At 35.4% G+C, this 14472-nt stretch overlaps 2 protein-coding genes across 3 annotated transcripts; both read left to right on the plus strand.

Moving 5' to 3' along the window:
- The first annotated feature begins 345 nt into the window (after positions 1-345).
- On the plus strand, positions 346-1796 carry LOC143465640 (uncharacterized). The gene is made up of 3 exons (XM_076964038.1): positions 346-522; positions 611-714; positions 1130-1796. Exons 1-3 carry the CDS (start codon positions 407-409, stop codon positions 1252-1254), a joined length of 345 nt encoding a protein of 114 aa, XP_076820153.1. The 5' UTR covers positions 346-406; the 3' UTR covers positions 1255-1796.
- Positions 1797-11198: 9402 nt separating this feature from the next.
- LOC143464657 (uncharacterized) lies at positions 11199-12715 on the plus strand. 2 transcript variants are annotated; one of them, XM_076962563.1, is made up of 3 exons: positions 11199-11480; positions 11569-11672; positions 12088-12715. In XM_076962563.1, exons 1-3 carry the CDS (start codon positions 11365-11367, stop codon positions 12210-12212), a joined length of 345 nt encoding a protein of 114 aa, XP_076818678.1. In that variant the 5' UTR covers positions 11199-11364; the 3' UTR covers positions 12213-12715. The 2 variants fall into 2 exon arrangements, with proteins under 2 accessions (XP_076818678.1, XP_076818679.1); XM_076962564.1 differs by having other exon boundaries at positions 12091-12715.
- The last annotated feature ends 1757 nt before the right edge of the window (positions 12716-14472 follow it).

The following is a 14472-nucleotide window of genomic DNA, read 5'->3' on the forward strand; positions in this document are numbered from 1 at the left end:
CATGAATAAATTTTGGGGCGAATTTAACTTTTTTCCATTTTGTTGGGTTCATTTTCGTCAAAATATTTCAGGTTAAAAATCGAAATTTACAGCAGAAGAATTAGAAATGTTGTTTTTATAACGTTATTGTAGTTAAAAACATTCACAATGCAACAAGACACTACTCATGTGACGAAAGTTTGAAAAATGTTCTCGAAAGTTTTTGGGTTTGCTTTGAACCACTGCAAGCCAATGGCATCCTACCCCGCGAAAAGATAGCGCAGAAAAAATGCGTTTTTCAAAATCTTTTTTGTGCGCTTAAAAACGAAAACAGTTTGAGCAAGTTCTTATTTCATATTAGTTCACGAAGTTATAAAAATATAAAATTGTTTGTTTCCTGGTTCCGGGAAAATAAAATCATTTTGCGATGGATTTGTTTGACAAAGCACACTCAGGTTCTTATCTGAAGATGTATTTGATCATGTTCGTGTTATTTGCGTTGATCATGTCTTCGAACGGAAGGAAGAGAAGTCTCAATTATCGGTGAGTATCTCAGTGTTAAATGTACGACATTTACTCGAAATCATGCTTATTTCATAGGGCTTGTAAATGACGATACTTTGCCTTGTAGGGTGATCAAAGCTTGCCGGGGATTGATCAACATCAAATGCAAATATTTGACTCGCTATTGCAGAACGAGAAGTTTGTTCAAGCGAGATATTGGCAACAAGCAAGGTAAGATTTTACAAATTGCTTTATTTTTGAATAACTGCTATAAGTTACGTATAGGCGACTGAAAATTACATGGCATTGAAAACCTTTTAGATTCGTTAGCAACACCTAATTGTTACAAAATAAGTTAAACTATGATGATCGACAAATCGACATACACAAATATGTTGCTGTTGCACATAATATGAGATTTTGTTACTCAGAAAACTAAGTCATAATAATTTTAACGATTGACAAATATGTTTGATCAGGTGTATTGTAAAGCTGCCGAAACATGAAAAGAGATCTAGATAGACATGCAACTATATTTAAACCATCAGTTAACACTTTACTGCGCCCAGTGCATGTCCACGCTAAGAAGATTTGGCAGTTCAAGTATTTTCCGTATCAGTTCCATTAAATCAAATTTGTGTTTTAGAAGAATCTTCAGAAGAATTTTCAGAAGAAGATAAAAACCGCACAAAAAAGTCACCAGCTGGCTTTATCATAAAACGCGTGAGATTTCGTGTGACCTGCGACCTTTGCAGGAAGTTCTGTTGGTGAAAGAGATGCCAAAAGCAAAACTTCAACAAAATCTACCAAACATACATACATACAAACAAACCGTCATTACATACAAACTGTCATTTTAGACATTTTGCTGCAAAATATCCGATGAAAAGTTGCTTATTAAAACCAAATGCTTTGCTTAATTACCTGCCTTAACTTAAACTTGAAATATGTTAACTTCAACTTAACAATCATCTTTCCTTTCTTTGTCAATAACTTTGTTGAATCTTTAAAGTGTTGATGAAATTTTGCTATTGTCTGTTATTAGTTATTACTTGATCTAATTCTATTCCTGTTGCTACTAAACTTCGTTTTGAAATACAAATTTGCATTCGCCATATTATCAATTTTTATCTGACTAGTTTACGAAAATAAATCCAAATAATTTCCAATGACAAATTAAAACATTAAAATCGCCATAGCTGTTAGAAATGCTTATGTTTATCTTGTGAAAATGTTTTTAAGTATTTATGTGAAAGTGGTGTTTTATTTGCGAATTTTTTTGCCGATTTCACACTTGTACGGTCAGTCAATAACAGAACAATTTGCTGAATCATTGTTGTAAATGTTTTCTAAAACCTGGGTTCAGATAAATAAGTAACACTCGACTTTATGACATCATCAAAGCGAGTAGCTTATAATCGTACTTTTTCGTCTTTCCAGCGATTCTTAAATGAAAGGTTGGCTCAGTAATTTGAGAAACTGATTTCATGCTAGATCACATCTTACATGCCAAGCTACGAAAAAAATATTTTGTTGAAAGGAACATTACACAATTCACCAACCATGATCACCTCGTTGCTTAAACCAGTGGTTCCCAAACTATGGAACGCGTACCACTAGTGGTACGCGAAGGTCTTCCAGGTGGTACGCGAGCAACTTTTCAAGTTCACACCAAACGATCGCAAATGATCTTTTATTTTCGTCGGCATTATTTTAATTCACATAAATTAGGGAGAGCGTGAAATTTCATGCCATGTTCCCTACTGAATACTAATTCCTTAGGGTTATGACGCATTGGATTGTAAAACGGGAAATTCTTTGTGACGAAATAGAACGTCATTTATTACTACGTAATAAATCCTTGAAGTCAGTTTTTGTAATACGTTAGTTGTGCTGTAGCACTGTAGCGAGGGCGGTAAAAGTTCGACTAATTTTGTTTAATATTCACGAGCCTTTAGTAACATGTCAGAACGAAAGTATAGCCCGGACTATATGAAGTACGGGTTCATAGCTATCGAACATGGAGGAGAGTCTCTGCCGCAGTGTGTAGTATGCATATGCATTACTTTCAGCGACTTGGCGAGAACGTGAAGGGGCAACGTCTGGACATGACTTTCGATGCGCTGTCAGCAAAGTTATTCCTCGCATCGACCAACGGGTTGAGATAAAACAACTTCATCCATCTCATTAAAATCGTGTTGTGTTTTTTTTAATTTCATCTTCAGGGTTTTAAGTATCCCATTCAATGGTATTCATTAAACATTTTGCCTTTCATTTTTTATTTGTGAATTCTGGAGTTTTGTCGGATCACCTACAATGTAGGTGGTACAAGAACGCTGCATGAACCAAAAAATGGTACGCAAGTAGATAAAGTTTGGGAACCACTGGCTTAAACTTATGAAATGCAAAGCAACTTTGTCTTCGCAGACGTTATATAATGATGAGTCAGCAAGGCACAAACAACAAAGTCGTCCACAAACATATGAAATTGCATTGCTACACTATCCGGCCTGCCAGCGTTGTGTCAGTTGTCAGGTTAATACAAAACAATCACCACTGATAACACTAAATGACCAAACCTTATACGTTTTGTTAAGTTACTTGTAAGTCATTTTTTTAAATTTCCAACTTAAAATTTGAAATGAAAGCATTGCGAAAGCGGAGAGAGCCAGAAAAGAAGAGTTTAGCGTGAAATTTTGTTGTTGTCAGACAGACAAGCGGATCATCGTAGTAAAAATGTTCTTATTACAGTAGTGAAAAACACCTTATTTATCTACCTACACTGTTTTTGTTGGAACTAGCGGCGGGAGTTTCCGTAAAAGAGACAACCGATGTGAATTTTTATAAACCACACATTTACACAAACCATCGATTTAATGGTAGTACTTGTGTTTATATTATATCTATGACACGAACACAAACCAAGTGATAAAATGAATTTTTTTGTGATTTAGTAGTAAAATACTGCATTTTATTAGATTTATTTATTGCTTTGATTTAGTTAAAACATTTTTTTGATTAGTGTCATCAAAACTAAATGTATGGAACAACATTTATTTCAAAATAACAAAAAAGAGCTTTTCTTTTACTAAAAAGTCAACTTGTTACTTTGGAATCTATGATTAAATATCTCACATAGCAACATTAAACGCTCTGATATTATTGAAATAGGTAATTGCTGGATGTTTTGCTTTGTTGGACGCTTAGGCCAGATGTGGGCAGTCGGTAATGTAAAAGTACCGTCGGTAACGGTACCGGTACTTGGCAAAAAATCTACCGATGGTTCCGGTCTTTCGGTACTATCTAAAAAAAGTAAAAATCGATACTTTGTTGGTACTCGGTACCGGTACTTTTAGTGTAAAAGATGCTGCTGAAAATACATTATTTGCCGCTAATATGCCCTCGGTGAAAGTTACTCCAGGTCAACACATATGTGAAGTTATTCGCTTATATTTTTACTTGAAAAAAGTAATTCGGTACAAAGATTGGGTACTATGTTCAAACGTACCGATGGTACCGGTGTTGGTACTGTAAAAGTACCGCGGTACTGCCCAACTATGGCTTAGGCCTATGTTATCGGTATGTGCAAGTCAGGCAACTAGGCCTAACGAATAGTTTAATAGCAAGTCAGGCTGACTTGGCTATCTTTGTGTTGACATCTACCCATAACACGTGCTGTTGTCTACTTTCAACATAGCGAAGGAACAAATATCGTTACGCCACTGGCACAAATATCTGCTTCAGACAATCTGGTTTGGCATAGAAAGGTTTTCTCAGTAGTTTGAGAAACTGATTTAATGCTAACTCACATCTTACATGCCATGCTGTGAAAACAATATCTTTTCGTTAGATTACATTACACAATTTACCAACCATGATCACCTCGTTGCTTAAAAATATGAAATGCAAAGTAACAAGTGATTGACAACTATCTAAAATTTTTGTCTTCGCAGACGTTATATAATGATGAGTCAGCAAGGCACAAGGATAAGCGGAGGTTTTCAGCGGAGGTTTTCGTTTTTTTCAGGTTTTCAGCGTTTTCAGGAGCGGAGGTACAGTAGCTCGGTACCGGTACTTTTTGTGTAAAAGATGCTGCTGTAAATGCAATGTTTGCTGCTATTATGCCGTTGGTGAAGGTTACTCCAGGTCAAAACATATGTGACGTTAATCGCTTGCAAATTTACTTGACATTTTTAGATTAAAGAAGATCAACAGATGCTGAAATTAATGTTAAAGACTAATTAACGTGTATTTTTGAAAATATACTTGTTAAAATTTTGAAATTATCACATGAAAAGTACCGAGTACCGGGACCGACTAAAATTTCTTAAAAAAAGTAATTCGGTACAGAGTCTGTACCGAATTAGAGCTTCGGTACTATTTTAGAAAGTACCAACGGTATCGGTAAGTATCAGTAAGGTACTTACTTACCGATACCGATAAGTACCGCGGTAGAGTAATTCGGTATTATACGAGCCGCGGCACTGCCTGCCTTACCTTATACTTTTGTATTCCAACCCAAGTGTATAAACCTGGTTATAGATAACTAATATACCCAGAAGGTGTCGCTACCTAACAATCAAAAAACAAAAAAAATATAAAATGAAATGAGCAAAAAACTATTTTATTTTCATAATGGTTGGTATCGTCCAATCATACGCTCAAGGCTAATTGACTTATCTTGTAGCAACCACGCCAACCTACAAGCTACAGTATGAGTTAGTGCTTTTCTAAACGCAAAGTTTAAGTTGATTCTAATTTGCTTTTCACTTCATCTTCAAAGCGAGAAGCTTTCACTGCACTCAGTTGTAAACCTGCTTCATGAAAGCTCGGTCACAACTTGCTGATCATTTTTTGCAAGAAAATTTTTATAGCAGGTTTCCCACTAAAATTGCCTTTTTTCTTCTCGGCTAAACAAAAAAAACTTCTTAGAAATGTTGTTTTGAGGTGAGAAATGTTCATTGAGCCGGAAAGTCTATTTTTAGGTTTTAAAAGAAGAATAAAAGCAGGCTACGAAATTAATGCCGGGGTGTCTTTCGTCATTAAAATTATCATATAATACTTATTGTTATATTTTTAATATATTTAATTAAATTTTTAATTACATAACAACTTAAAATCGGCTTCTCCGTTAACAATTCTTCTCATTTAAGTTGGGAATATATTTAGGAAATATTTAGGTGGCGTTGCCAATAGCACAGTGATGCAAATGTCAACAGTATCAATGCAAATCTTTTTGTTTTGACGTTTCTGCCGACCTTACAATTTATGACTGATCGTGATTCTGCATTTGTGTGCACGTTCCAACTAACTCACGCCGTGCTGTCGTGAGGTGAAGTGAGGTGGTGAACACATACTGACTAGACTTAATTTGAAATTCGCTTTCATAAAGCAACGATGGAAAGATTTTATAAATACAAATACAATTTTACAAAAGATATTTGTTTTTCAGTATACATTTAAACACTGTTTCATGTCTCTGGATAGAGCTAGAAAAAAGACAGAATATATGTGGAAAATCTGGCAAAGTTAATGTATCGACGTTTCTCTTTCTACCTGAAAGCCTTGGCAAATTTTGAAAACTTGATGGAGGATTTAGTCTTAACAATATCAATTACGTTTTTGAGTGAGATCATAAATGCGCCGTGGTTTCATTATTTTATGAAAAAAAGCGAGATTTGCTTTATAAAAGCAGAAGGAGCAAGTGGAAGTTTCTGCTGGATGACTCATTTATATAGAACAACATGCATGCATGAATATATGACGTCATAATATAATACGCCAGTATTGATATATTTCTCTGAGGAGAGCCACTTGACGTACGTTGCTTCCATGGATGAGGAGTCCAAGGAGAACCTCGATCCAATCTTCCTTTATGAGCGGCACAAATTTGCAAGTAGTATGACGACGCGGTCACCTCATCATTTTGCGCTTTCCCACTTTTCACACCAGCCAAGCATACTTCCTCTGTGAAATGTAAATATCAAGTTGCTGAAATATTCCTAAATGTGGGGAATTCCCAAAATCTATGATGAAACCAAAACGTAATTTAACACAGAACAGACGGTACCACAGCTATTGGTGCGACGGGTTAATTAATTTGAGTCAAAGATTACTTTCGAGTATCAAACTACTCAACAACCGCGCCTTAACGCGTCAATCGGTCTTACAAATAGCTTATAATGAACGCTAATACGTTCTATGGGAAATATGAAACATATTAGATATGTATTGTAAAGGTGATAAACATTAGACAAGTCCACGGTGCAAACGATGAATGACTAAGATAACAATATATAAAAATCGTCATAAAGGTCAATAACGCAAACTTTATCGTGGTCTCATATCACTTCGCTTTCACGTTCACTGAAAATTCCAACTATCCACGAATAGAAGTTTGCGTTGGTTGATGCTTGTCGTTTATCACAGATTAGTGACTTGTATTGAAAAGGCTCAAGCTTGTTTGGAAAATCGAAATTTAATCACTTACTGATTTTGATGTGGTCTTCGATTTTGCCAAGAAATATGACACAAAATCCTCATATGGTTGATATCATTTAGTGGCTGATATCTAACACTTGTCATCCCGCTAGTGGGCGATTGAGTGCTATGTTTGCCTGTGAAAAAGTGCTTTCCTGATAAACACAAATAACGTGGGGCGTTATTTAATTATTTATTGTTCGGTATTTGTTTAATTTCACGGCCACATACGAAATCTTTGTGACATAACAAAACAAACCTGACGTCAGTCGTCCTCTAAGCACAAGCCACATAATGTTATATGCGAGTTTACTTTTTGTTCTTGTTTATCAAATTGTTTCATATTCAGTTCTCTTCATTTAAAAAAAATATAACTGATCGTGGTTGACCACGGTTTGGTGACCTCTGAATAATGATGAATAAATTATTTCATCCCTCGCCTTCTCATGTCTGCTAACAAACGGTTAAATCAAAGTTCTAGATTGCACTGTACTTTGTGTTCAGGATTGTTCCAGTCTTGCAGATTTTGGGAAACTGAAGTTCAGGTGATTGTTAAATAGTTTTAGCTCGATGAGTCTTCTCCTTTCGCTGATTCTAGTGTTGAATATCTTTCACATCAATCAAAAAAATGTATGTTGAATTTTTGGTTTAGCTTTCCGGAACATTAAAGTCGAATGTCGAAATAGTTCTCTTGGAGTTTATTTACAAGCTTGGTATGTAGATACATGATATGCAGCTTACAAGTGGAAGTCAAGCGGTTAATGCGACCAAGAACTGGGCATGTCAAATCGTAGACAAAGTGCGGTGGTTTAGTTTGTTTTATTTCTTGTGCTAATTGGATTGACGCAAGTTAAGCGAAACCACAAAACTTCATTTGAAACATGATTTCCTCGGAGAACCGAAGAAATAATTGACAGAATATTGTCTAGAAATGAAAGTGGCTGCGTGGTTTATAGATTTACTTTAAGGTTGTTATAGAAATCACATATTCAGCAACTGAGTGTGCTTTTAAAATGATTGCGTTGATGCTAATTAACTAAATTTCATTTCAATTAATTCTATAAAAACAATTAAAACACGAACAGGCTTCCAGCTACGGTATTTTTATTGTAATTTCGAAAACACTAATAATATTTCTCAAAGAAATGCTGCTCGTCTTCAAATGATCTCAATTTATGACGTCTCTATTCGTACGATTTCTTTGCAACTGCTGGCGCATCGCGGTTTCGTAGGACACGCAAAATGAATGTTACGTTCGATGCAGACTGAAGTACAGGGTGGGCATAAAAGCTACAAACTCATAAAGTGCCAAATTATATATTTTTTTCAACTGAATCATTAAAGCGTCATGTTGCCAACCAAGCAAGAACATTTTGTACTAAAGCTATTTCCAAGTGGTAAATATGTTTAAAAGCTTTCCCTTGTCGATGATAGAAAGGGCCGCATTATTGCGTCTGTAACCAAATGGCGAGCGGCGATGTAAAAAAATCCACTATGACGTCATATTGTTAATTGCAAGCAAAATTACTTCTTAAAAAGTGAGATGATATTTATCATTTATGTTAACAAAGTATTTAACCCTAAAATATTTTAGAGATAAATTTATTCCAGCTTACAACAAAAGTTGCACATTTCAGTTGTTGGACGCAGCTCAAACAATCTTGCTCCAACTCTTTTTCTTTCATCGCTTCATGATTAACAATTCAGTTTTTTTCTAACAACTGAAACTGCTAAGCGGTAATGAGCACGATAAATTTTCCAAGTTCTAGTTTGACGGCAAGCAAACGCGGGAACCAATACAAGAGCTAATATCTGCGGTGGTGGGGCCTGTTGCCGATTTCAATCAACGACTTGACGAAATGTGCAAGTGTGAGTATTTGCTTAATACAATAATGAACTCCATTTTCAACTTTTTAAACTTCTATAAAAATTTGCAAGCCGCTGTATTCAAATTAGTCTAAAATCACGATACCGGGATTTTCCTAGTACACTGAATTTTTTGAATGGTTCAGATAAATGTCTCTCATATCTTATGTTTGCAATTATTTGTATGCGTAGTGAAACAAACCATGGTTTCAAAAAGTCAGATAAATAGGTGGTAGTCCTGTTTTATTGCTTCATATTTTAATTTCGCACAATTTCTGATTATAGCTTATACGTCCCGACAGATCGAAATTACTGCAACTTAGAATGCCATCAGGAAGTGTTTGACCAACCTGCCGACTAAGCAAACCCGACCCTTTAAACAACGTGTTGGAATCCCGGGTAAATATACGAAAGTGAGATAGAGAGAAACCGACGAATAAATGAACCTGAAATACCACAAGTACACCAACTAAAACATTGCCCTGGCTTAGCCCGTAAGTAAATGCGGTGGCGTTTTAAATCCAAGCTGTGTAAATAAAACCTTGTTGTGTTAAGCCGATTGTTTCTGTTCTAGTTTTTCCGCTTTAACGTCCACTCATTGAACCGCAAATTGCTTCCTCAACATACGTTCCTAATCATATCTATCTGTAAAAGAGTAAGACAAACAAATAATTACAAACGATAAGCATCTAAAAAGTGAATAAACAGTTTAATAATATATTGAAACATTCAGACAAAAATACTTTAATACATATACAGACAGATGCATTTTTTGGCAGTTGCATAAAGAGACTTAAGGCGAGGGCGCAAAAATAAGTGGCTTTAAATGAAAGAGGAGTTGTGTGAGCGACGAACCGCCATCGGATGTCGGCGTGCCGCTCTACCGCAAGCCAACAACTTGTTCACCCGCCATCACCTAATCATAAACCTTCAATGAAAAATTTAAAAGTGACAAATCTTCTATCGAAATTATTCCTGCTGTTTGCATTGTCAACCATAACCATTATTCTTCTATTGTCTGCTATATACAGTTGTGGAAATGGTGACTTTGATCTTGCTCAAATATTATCCGTATCGTTTGGGGGTTTCCAGCGTAAACGTGGAACGAATAAAATTAACTATAAATACAGTGAGACCTCGTTAATCCGGACCACTTCGTTTCGTCAAAAAATGTCGGTTTAGCGGGGTATCCGGATTATCGGAAAGTAAAAAATCAATCAATCTTGCAAATGCAGTACCGTGTTAAAAATGCAGTATGCACCTTACTTCAATTCTAAGTACCGAGTTTCTGGCTGGACAGCAACTAAAATAACATTATATTTTTTGTATGATCCGATCCAGTGTCGAACCCCAGAACCACCGTATTAAAGACGAATGCTCTAAGCCAGAAGTGACGAACATGCGGCCGCAAATCGGTTTGACAACCGCTCTTGCATGGCGAAGCATTCCGGCGGGACCAGCAGTCTTAAACTTTCTCTGACCTGTTTCAAATCTTTGCGCAATGCGATATCAAAAGCTGATAGCACGATTGAGTTGCAGCAGTATGTCTTCAATAGACTGCCGCTCTCAACCGATATACTGTACGTATTTTTTTGCGACCGCGGAAGCGTTGTTTGTTACTGTTGATGAACAACGCAACGTTATTATGAACAACGAACAACGTTGATGAACAACGCAGACCGCAACGTTATTATGCGTAGATAATCGGCTATTGTTTCGTCAACTAACTACATAGTGTATTAGGACAATCGTGAATCATTTTCGCTTAACTGTTAATAATCCGGTTTATCGAATTTTATTGCTATTGATTTAGCACATTTGTTCCAAAACTTTTGTGTCGGAGTCGGACAGCGGGGTTTTCGGATTAAAGGGGTAAAATGCATAGGAAGAAATCCGTTCCCGGCAGTTTTGTGTCGGATAGCGGGGACTCCGGTTCATCGGGGTACGGATTAACGAGGTCTCACTGTACATTGGTTTGAGATTTTGTTACAATATTGATTGTGGTAGTTTATGATCGTGTGTTGGTTATTGGTTGTGTGATTTGTGGTTTGTGTAGTTGTTTGTAGACCACAATAGAAACATTTATTTAGTAATCTACTTACACCTGGCATTAATAAACTTTCATGATTAACATTTGTGGCGAATTTAACTCTTTACCATTTTGTTGAGTTCATTTTCGTCAAAAATATTTCAGGTTAAAAATCGAAATTTACAGCAGAAGAATTAGAAATGTTGTTTTTATGACGTTGTTGTTAATTGTTAAAAACATTCACAATGCAACATTAAGACACTACTCATGTGACGAAAGTTTGGAAAATATTTTCGAAAGTTTTTTTGACATGTTTTGAACGACTGCAAGCCAATGGCATCCTACCCCGCGAAAAGATAGCGCAGAAAAAATACGTTTTTCAAAAATTTTTGTGCGCTTAAAAACGAAAACAGTTTGAGCAAGTTCTTATTTCATATTAGTTCACGAAGTTATAAAAATATAAAATTGTTCGTTTCCTGGTTCCGGGAAAATAAAATCATTTTGCGATGGATTTGTTTGACAAAGCACACTCAGGTTCTTATCTGAAGATGTATTTGATCATGTTCATGTTATTTGCGTTGATCATGTCTTCGAACGGAAGGAAGAGAAGTCTCAATTACCGGTGAGTAACTCAGTGTTAAATGTACGACATTTACTCGAAATCATGTTTATTTTATGGTGTTTAAAAGTGACGATACTTTGCCTTGTAGGTCGATCAAAGCTTGCCGGGGATTGATCAACTTCAAATGCAAATACTTGACTCGCTATTGCAGAACGAGAAGTTTGTTCAAGCGAGATATTGGCAACAAGCAAGGTAAGATTTTACAAAATGCTTTATTTTTGCATAAATGTAATAAGTTACGTTTAGGCGACTAAAAAATACATGACTTTAAAATACTTTTAAGTTCGTTAACAACACCTAATTGTTATTAAATAAACTAAACTATGATGATCGACAAATCGGCATAAAGAAATTTTTTGCTGTTGCACATAATATGAGATTTTGTTACGCAGAAAACTAAGTCACAAAAAATCTTAACGATTGACAAACATGTTTGATCAAGTGTATTGTAAAGCTGCCGAAACATGACTAGAGACCTTGCTAGACATGCAACTATATTTAAACCATCAGTTAACACTTTACTGCGTCCGTGCATGTCCATGCTAAGAAGAATTGGCAGTTCAAATATTTTCCGTATCACTTCCATTAAATCAAATTTGTGTTTCAGAAGAATCGTCAGAAGAATTTTCAGAAGAAGATAAAAACCGTACAAAAAGGTCACCAGCTGGCTTTTTCATAAAACGCGTGAGATTTCGTGTGACCTGCGACCTTTGCAGGAAATTCTGTTGGTGAAAGAGATGCCAGAAGCAAAACTTCAGCAAAATCTATCAAGCTTACAAACCGGCATTTTAGACATTTTGCTGCAAAATATCTGGTTAAAAGTTGCTTATTAAAAACAAATGCTTTGCTTATTTGCCTGCCTTAACGTAAATTTGAAATATATTAACTTCAACTTAATCGTGATCTTTCCTTTCTTTGTGAATAACTTTGTGGAATTTTTAAGGTGTTAATGAAATTTTGCTATTGCCTGTTATTATTTGATCTAATTCTATTCCTGTTGCTGCTAAACTTAGTTTTGAAATACAAAATTGCATTCGCCATATTATCTATTTTTATCTGAACAGTTTATCATAATAAATCCAAATCATTTCCAATGACATATTAAAATATTAAAATCGCCATAGCTGTTAGAAATGCTTATGTTTATCTTGTGAAAATATTTTTAAGTATTTATGTGAAAGCGGTGTTTTATTTGCGAATTTCTTTGCCGATTTCACGTTTGTACGGTCTATCAATAATAGAACAATTTGCTAAATCACTGTTGTAAAGATTTTTTAGAATCTGGGTTCAGCTAAAAGATTAACACTTGACTTTATGACATCATCAAAACCTGTAGCGTATATAGCATTTAGTTGACCACATGAAACAAAAACAACTAAACCACAACATATTGATACAAATATAAAAGCAATACAAGTCATTGAATATGTGTGAATATTTGAAGCAATTTTCATTGCAACTATTATTATCAAAAACGTTTTAAACAAAACTTTTTTTCATATACTTTAAAATTTCACTGGTATTTTTGGTGTTATCATATTAATAAGTCAAGCATGAGTAACAAAAATATTACAAATAATTTTAAATCTTTTTTTACTGTAAATTTAAGCAACAAATACGCCAATTGTTTTTCACTCTGTAAATTAGGCGCGTAAACCAAAGCCGGCTTCTGAAGTAAAAACACTCTTTGCTTTATCCGGTCAGTCTCTTGCACTATTGAGTTATTAGGAAGATTAAAACGGTAACATTTTTCATTTTGTCAAGTTCAATGTGGTTTGCTTGTGTGTGTTGTGTTAGCATAAATCGCTATGGTGGCAACATAAGCAAAATGAAGGTTCGGGTCAACAATTTCGACTTAAAGACGAGCGAGAGCTTGACAAAGTAATAAATGCCCAGCTCAGTGTACAAATGACAAAAGTCGAAAGAAATGTTACTTACCCATATAACTGAATGTTAATGGCCAACTAAAATGCTTTATTTTGTCTTATCTCCGGTATGCTTAGGATTTGATTGAAAGGTATTCGGAGTAAACATGACTAAGGTGCAAACTAATCAAAGTCAAACATGACTTTGATCGTCATTGAGCATTATTTGGTAATCACCGAAGCCAAATAACAAAATTGGTTTTGTCTTAATCCAATTAGTTTCAAATTACTGTAACTTTGAAGATCATCAAAAAGTGGCCAACCTGTCAATGAAGCAAATCTAAATCAGACAAAGTTTAAGTTATATTCCTCGGATAGGGTTACAAAAGTCAATTAGCAGAAATATATAAGTCAATTAACAAATGACCTGAAAAACCGATTATCCCCCAGCTAACCAAGATTGACCGAGAAGACCGGAGAAAATTGGCCTAGTGTACCAAGAAAAAAATTTTCACCTCATTATGGGTAAAATGTTCCTACTAATACCTTCTCTTTCCCACGTTCGAAATTTGTCATCTTTCCAGCGAGTCTAACTAGAAAGGTTGGCTCAGTAATTTGAGAAACTGCTTTCATGCTAAATTTCATCTTAAATGCCATGCTGTAAAAACAATATCTTGTGGTTAGATTACATTACACAATGCACCAACTATGATCACCACGTTCGCTTAAAGTTATGAAATGCAAAGCAACACGTGATTGACAACTATCCAAAATTTTTTCTTGGCAGACGTTATATAATGATGAGTCAGCAAGGCACAAACAGCAAAGTTTCACGTTTAACTCTTCTTTTCTGGCTCCCCCGCTTATAGTCACATAGCCAGCCAGCCAGAGGTGTAGGTAATGGCGTAAATCATGGACATGGGTAGAAAACTTACTAAAAATAATCAAAGGAGCCACAATTGGCATATCGATAAATTATTAATAATACCAAACACGCAGTCACATATTGTGTACAAGAATGTCCGCAACAACATGGGTGAAATTCATCTAAATATTCGTCCACAAACATATGAAAGTGTAGTGCTACACTAACCGGCCTTTCAGCGTTGTGTCAGTTGTCAGGTTAA

The sequence above is a fragment of the Clavelina lepadiformis genome, chromosome 7, assembly GCF_947623445.1.
Source record: "Clavelina lepadiformis chromosome 7, kaClaLepa1.1, whole genome shotgun sequence".
NCBI classification, from domain to species: domain Eukaryota; kingdom Metazoa; phylum Chordata; class Ascidiacea; order Aplousobranchia; family Clavelinidae; genus Clavelina; species Clavelina lepadiformis.

Excerpts from the sequence above, each read along its gene's own strand:
- LOC143465640 (XM_076964038.1), top strand. The coding sequence starts at position 407 with ATGGATTTGTTTGACAAAGCACACTCAGGTTCTTATCTGAAGATGTAT. Across the intron at positions 523-610 it reads AAGAGAAGTCTCAATTATCG|GGTGATCAAAGCTTGCCGGG; the intron begins GTGAGTATCTCA and ends TTTGCCTTGTAG. Across the intron at positions 715-1,129 it reads AGATATTGGCAACAAGCAAG|AAGAATCTTCAGAAGAATTT; the intron begins GTAAGATTTTAC and ends TTTGTGTTTTAG.
- LOC143464657 (XM_076962563.1), top strand. The coding sequence starts at position 11,365 with ATGGATTTGTTTGACAAAGCACACTCAGGTTCTTATCTGAAGATGTAT. Across the intron at positions 11,481-11,568 it reads AAGAGAAGTCTCAATTACCG|GTCGATCAAAGCTTGCCGGG; the intron begins GTGAGTAACTCA and ends TTTGCCTTGTAG. Across the intron at positions 11,673-12,087 it reads AGATATTGGCAACAAGCAAG|AAGAATCGTCAGAAGAATTT; the intron begins GTAAGATTTTAC and ends TTTGTGTTTCAG.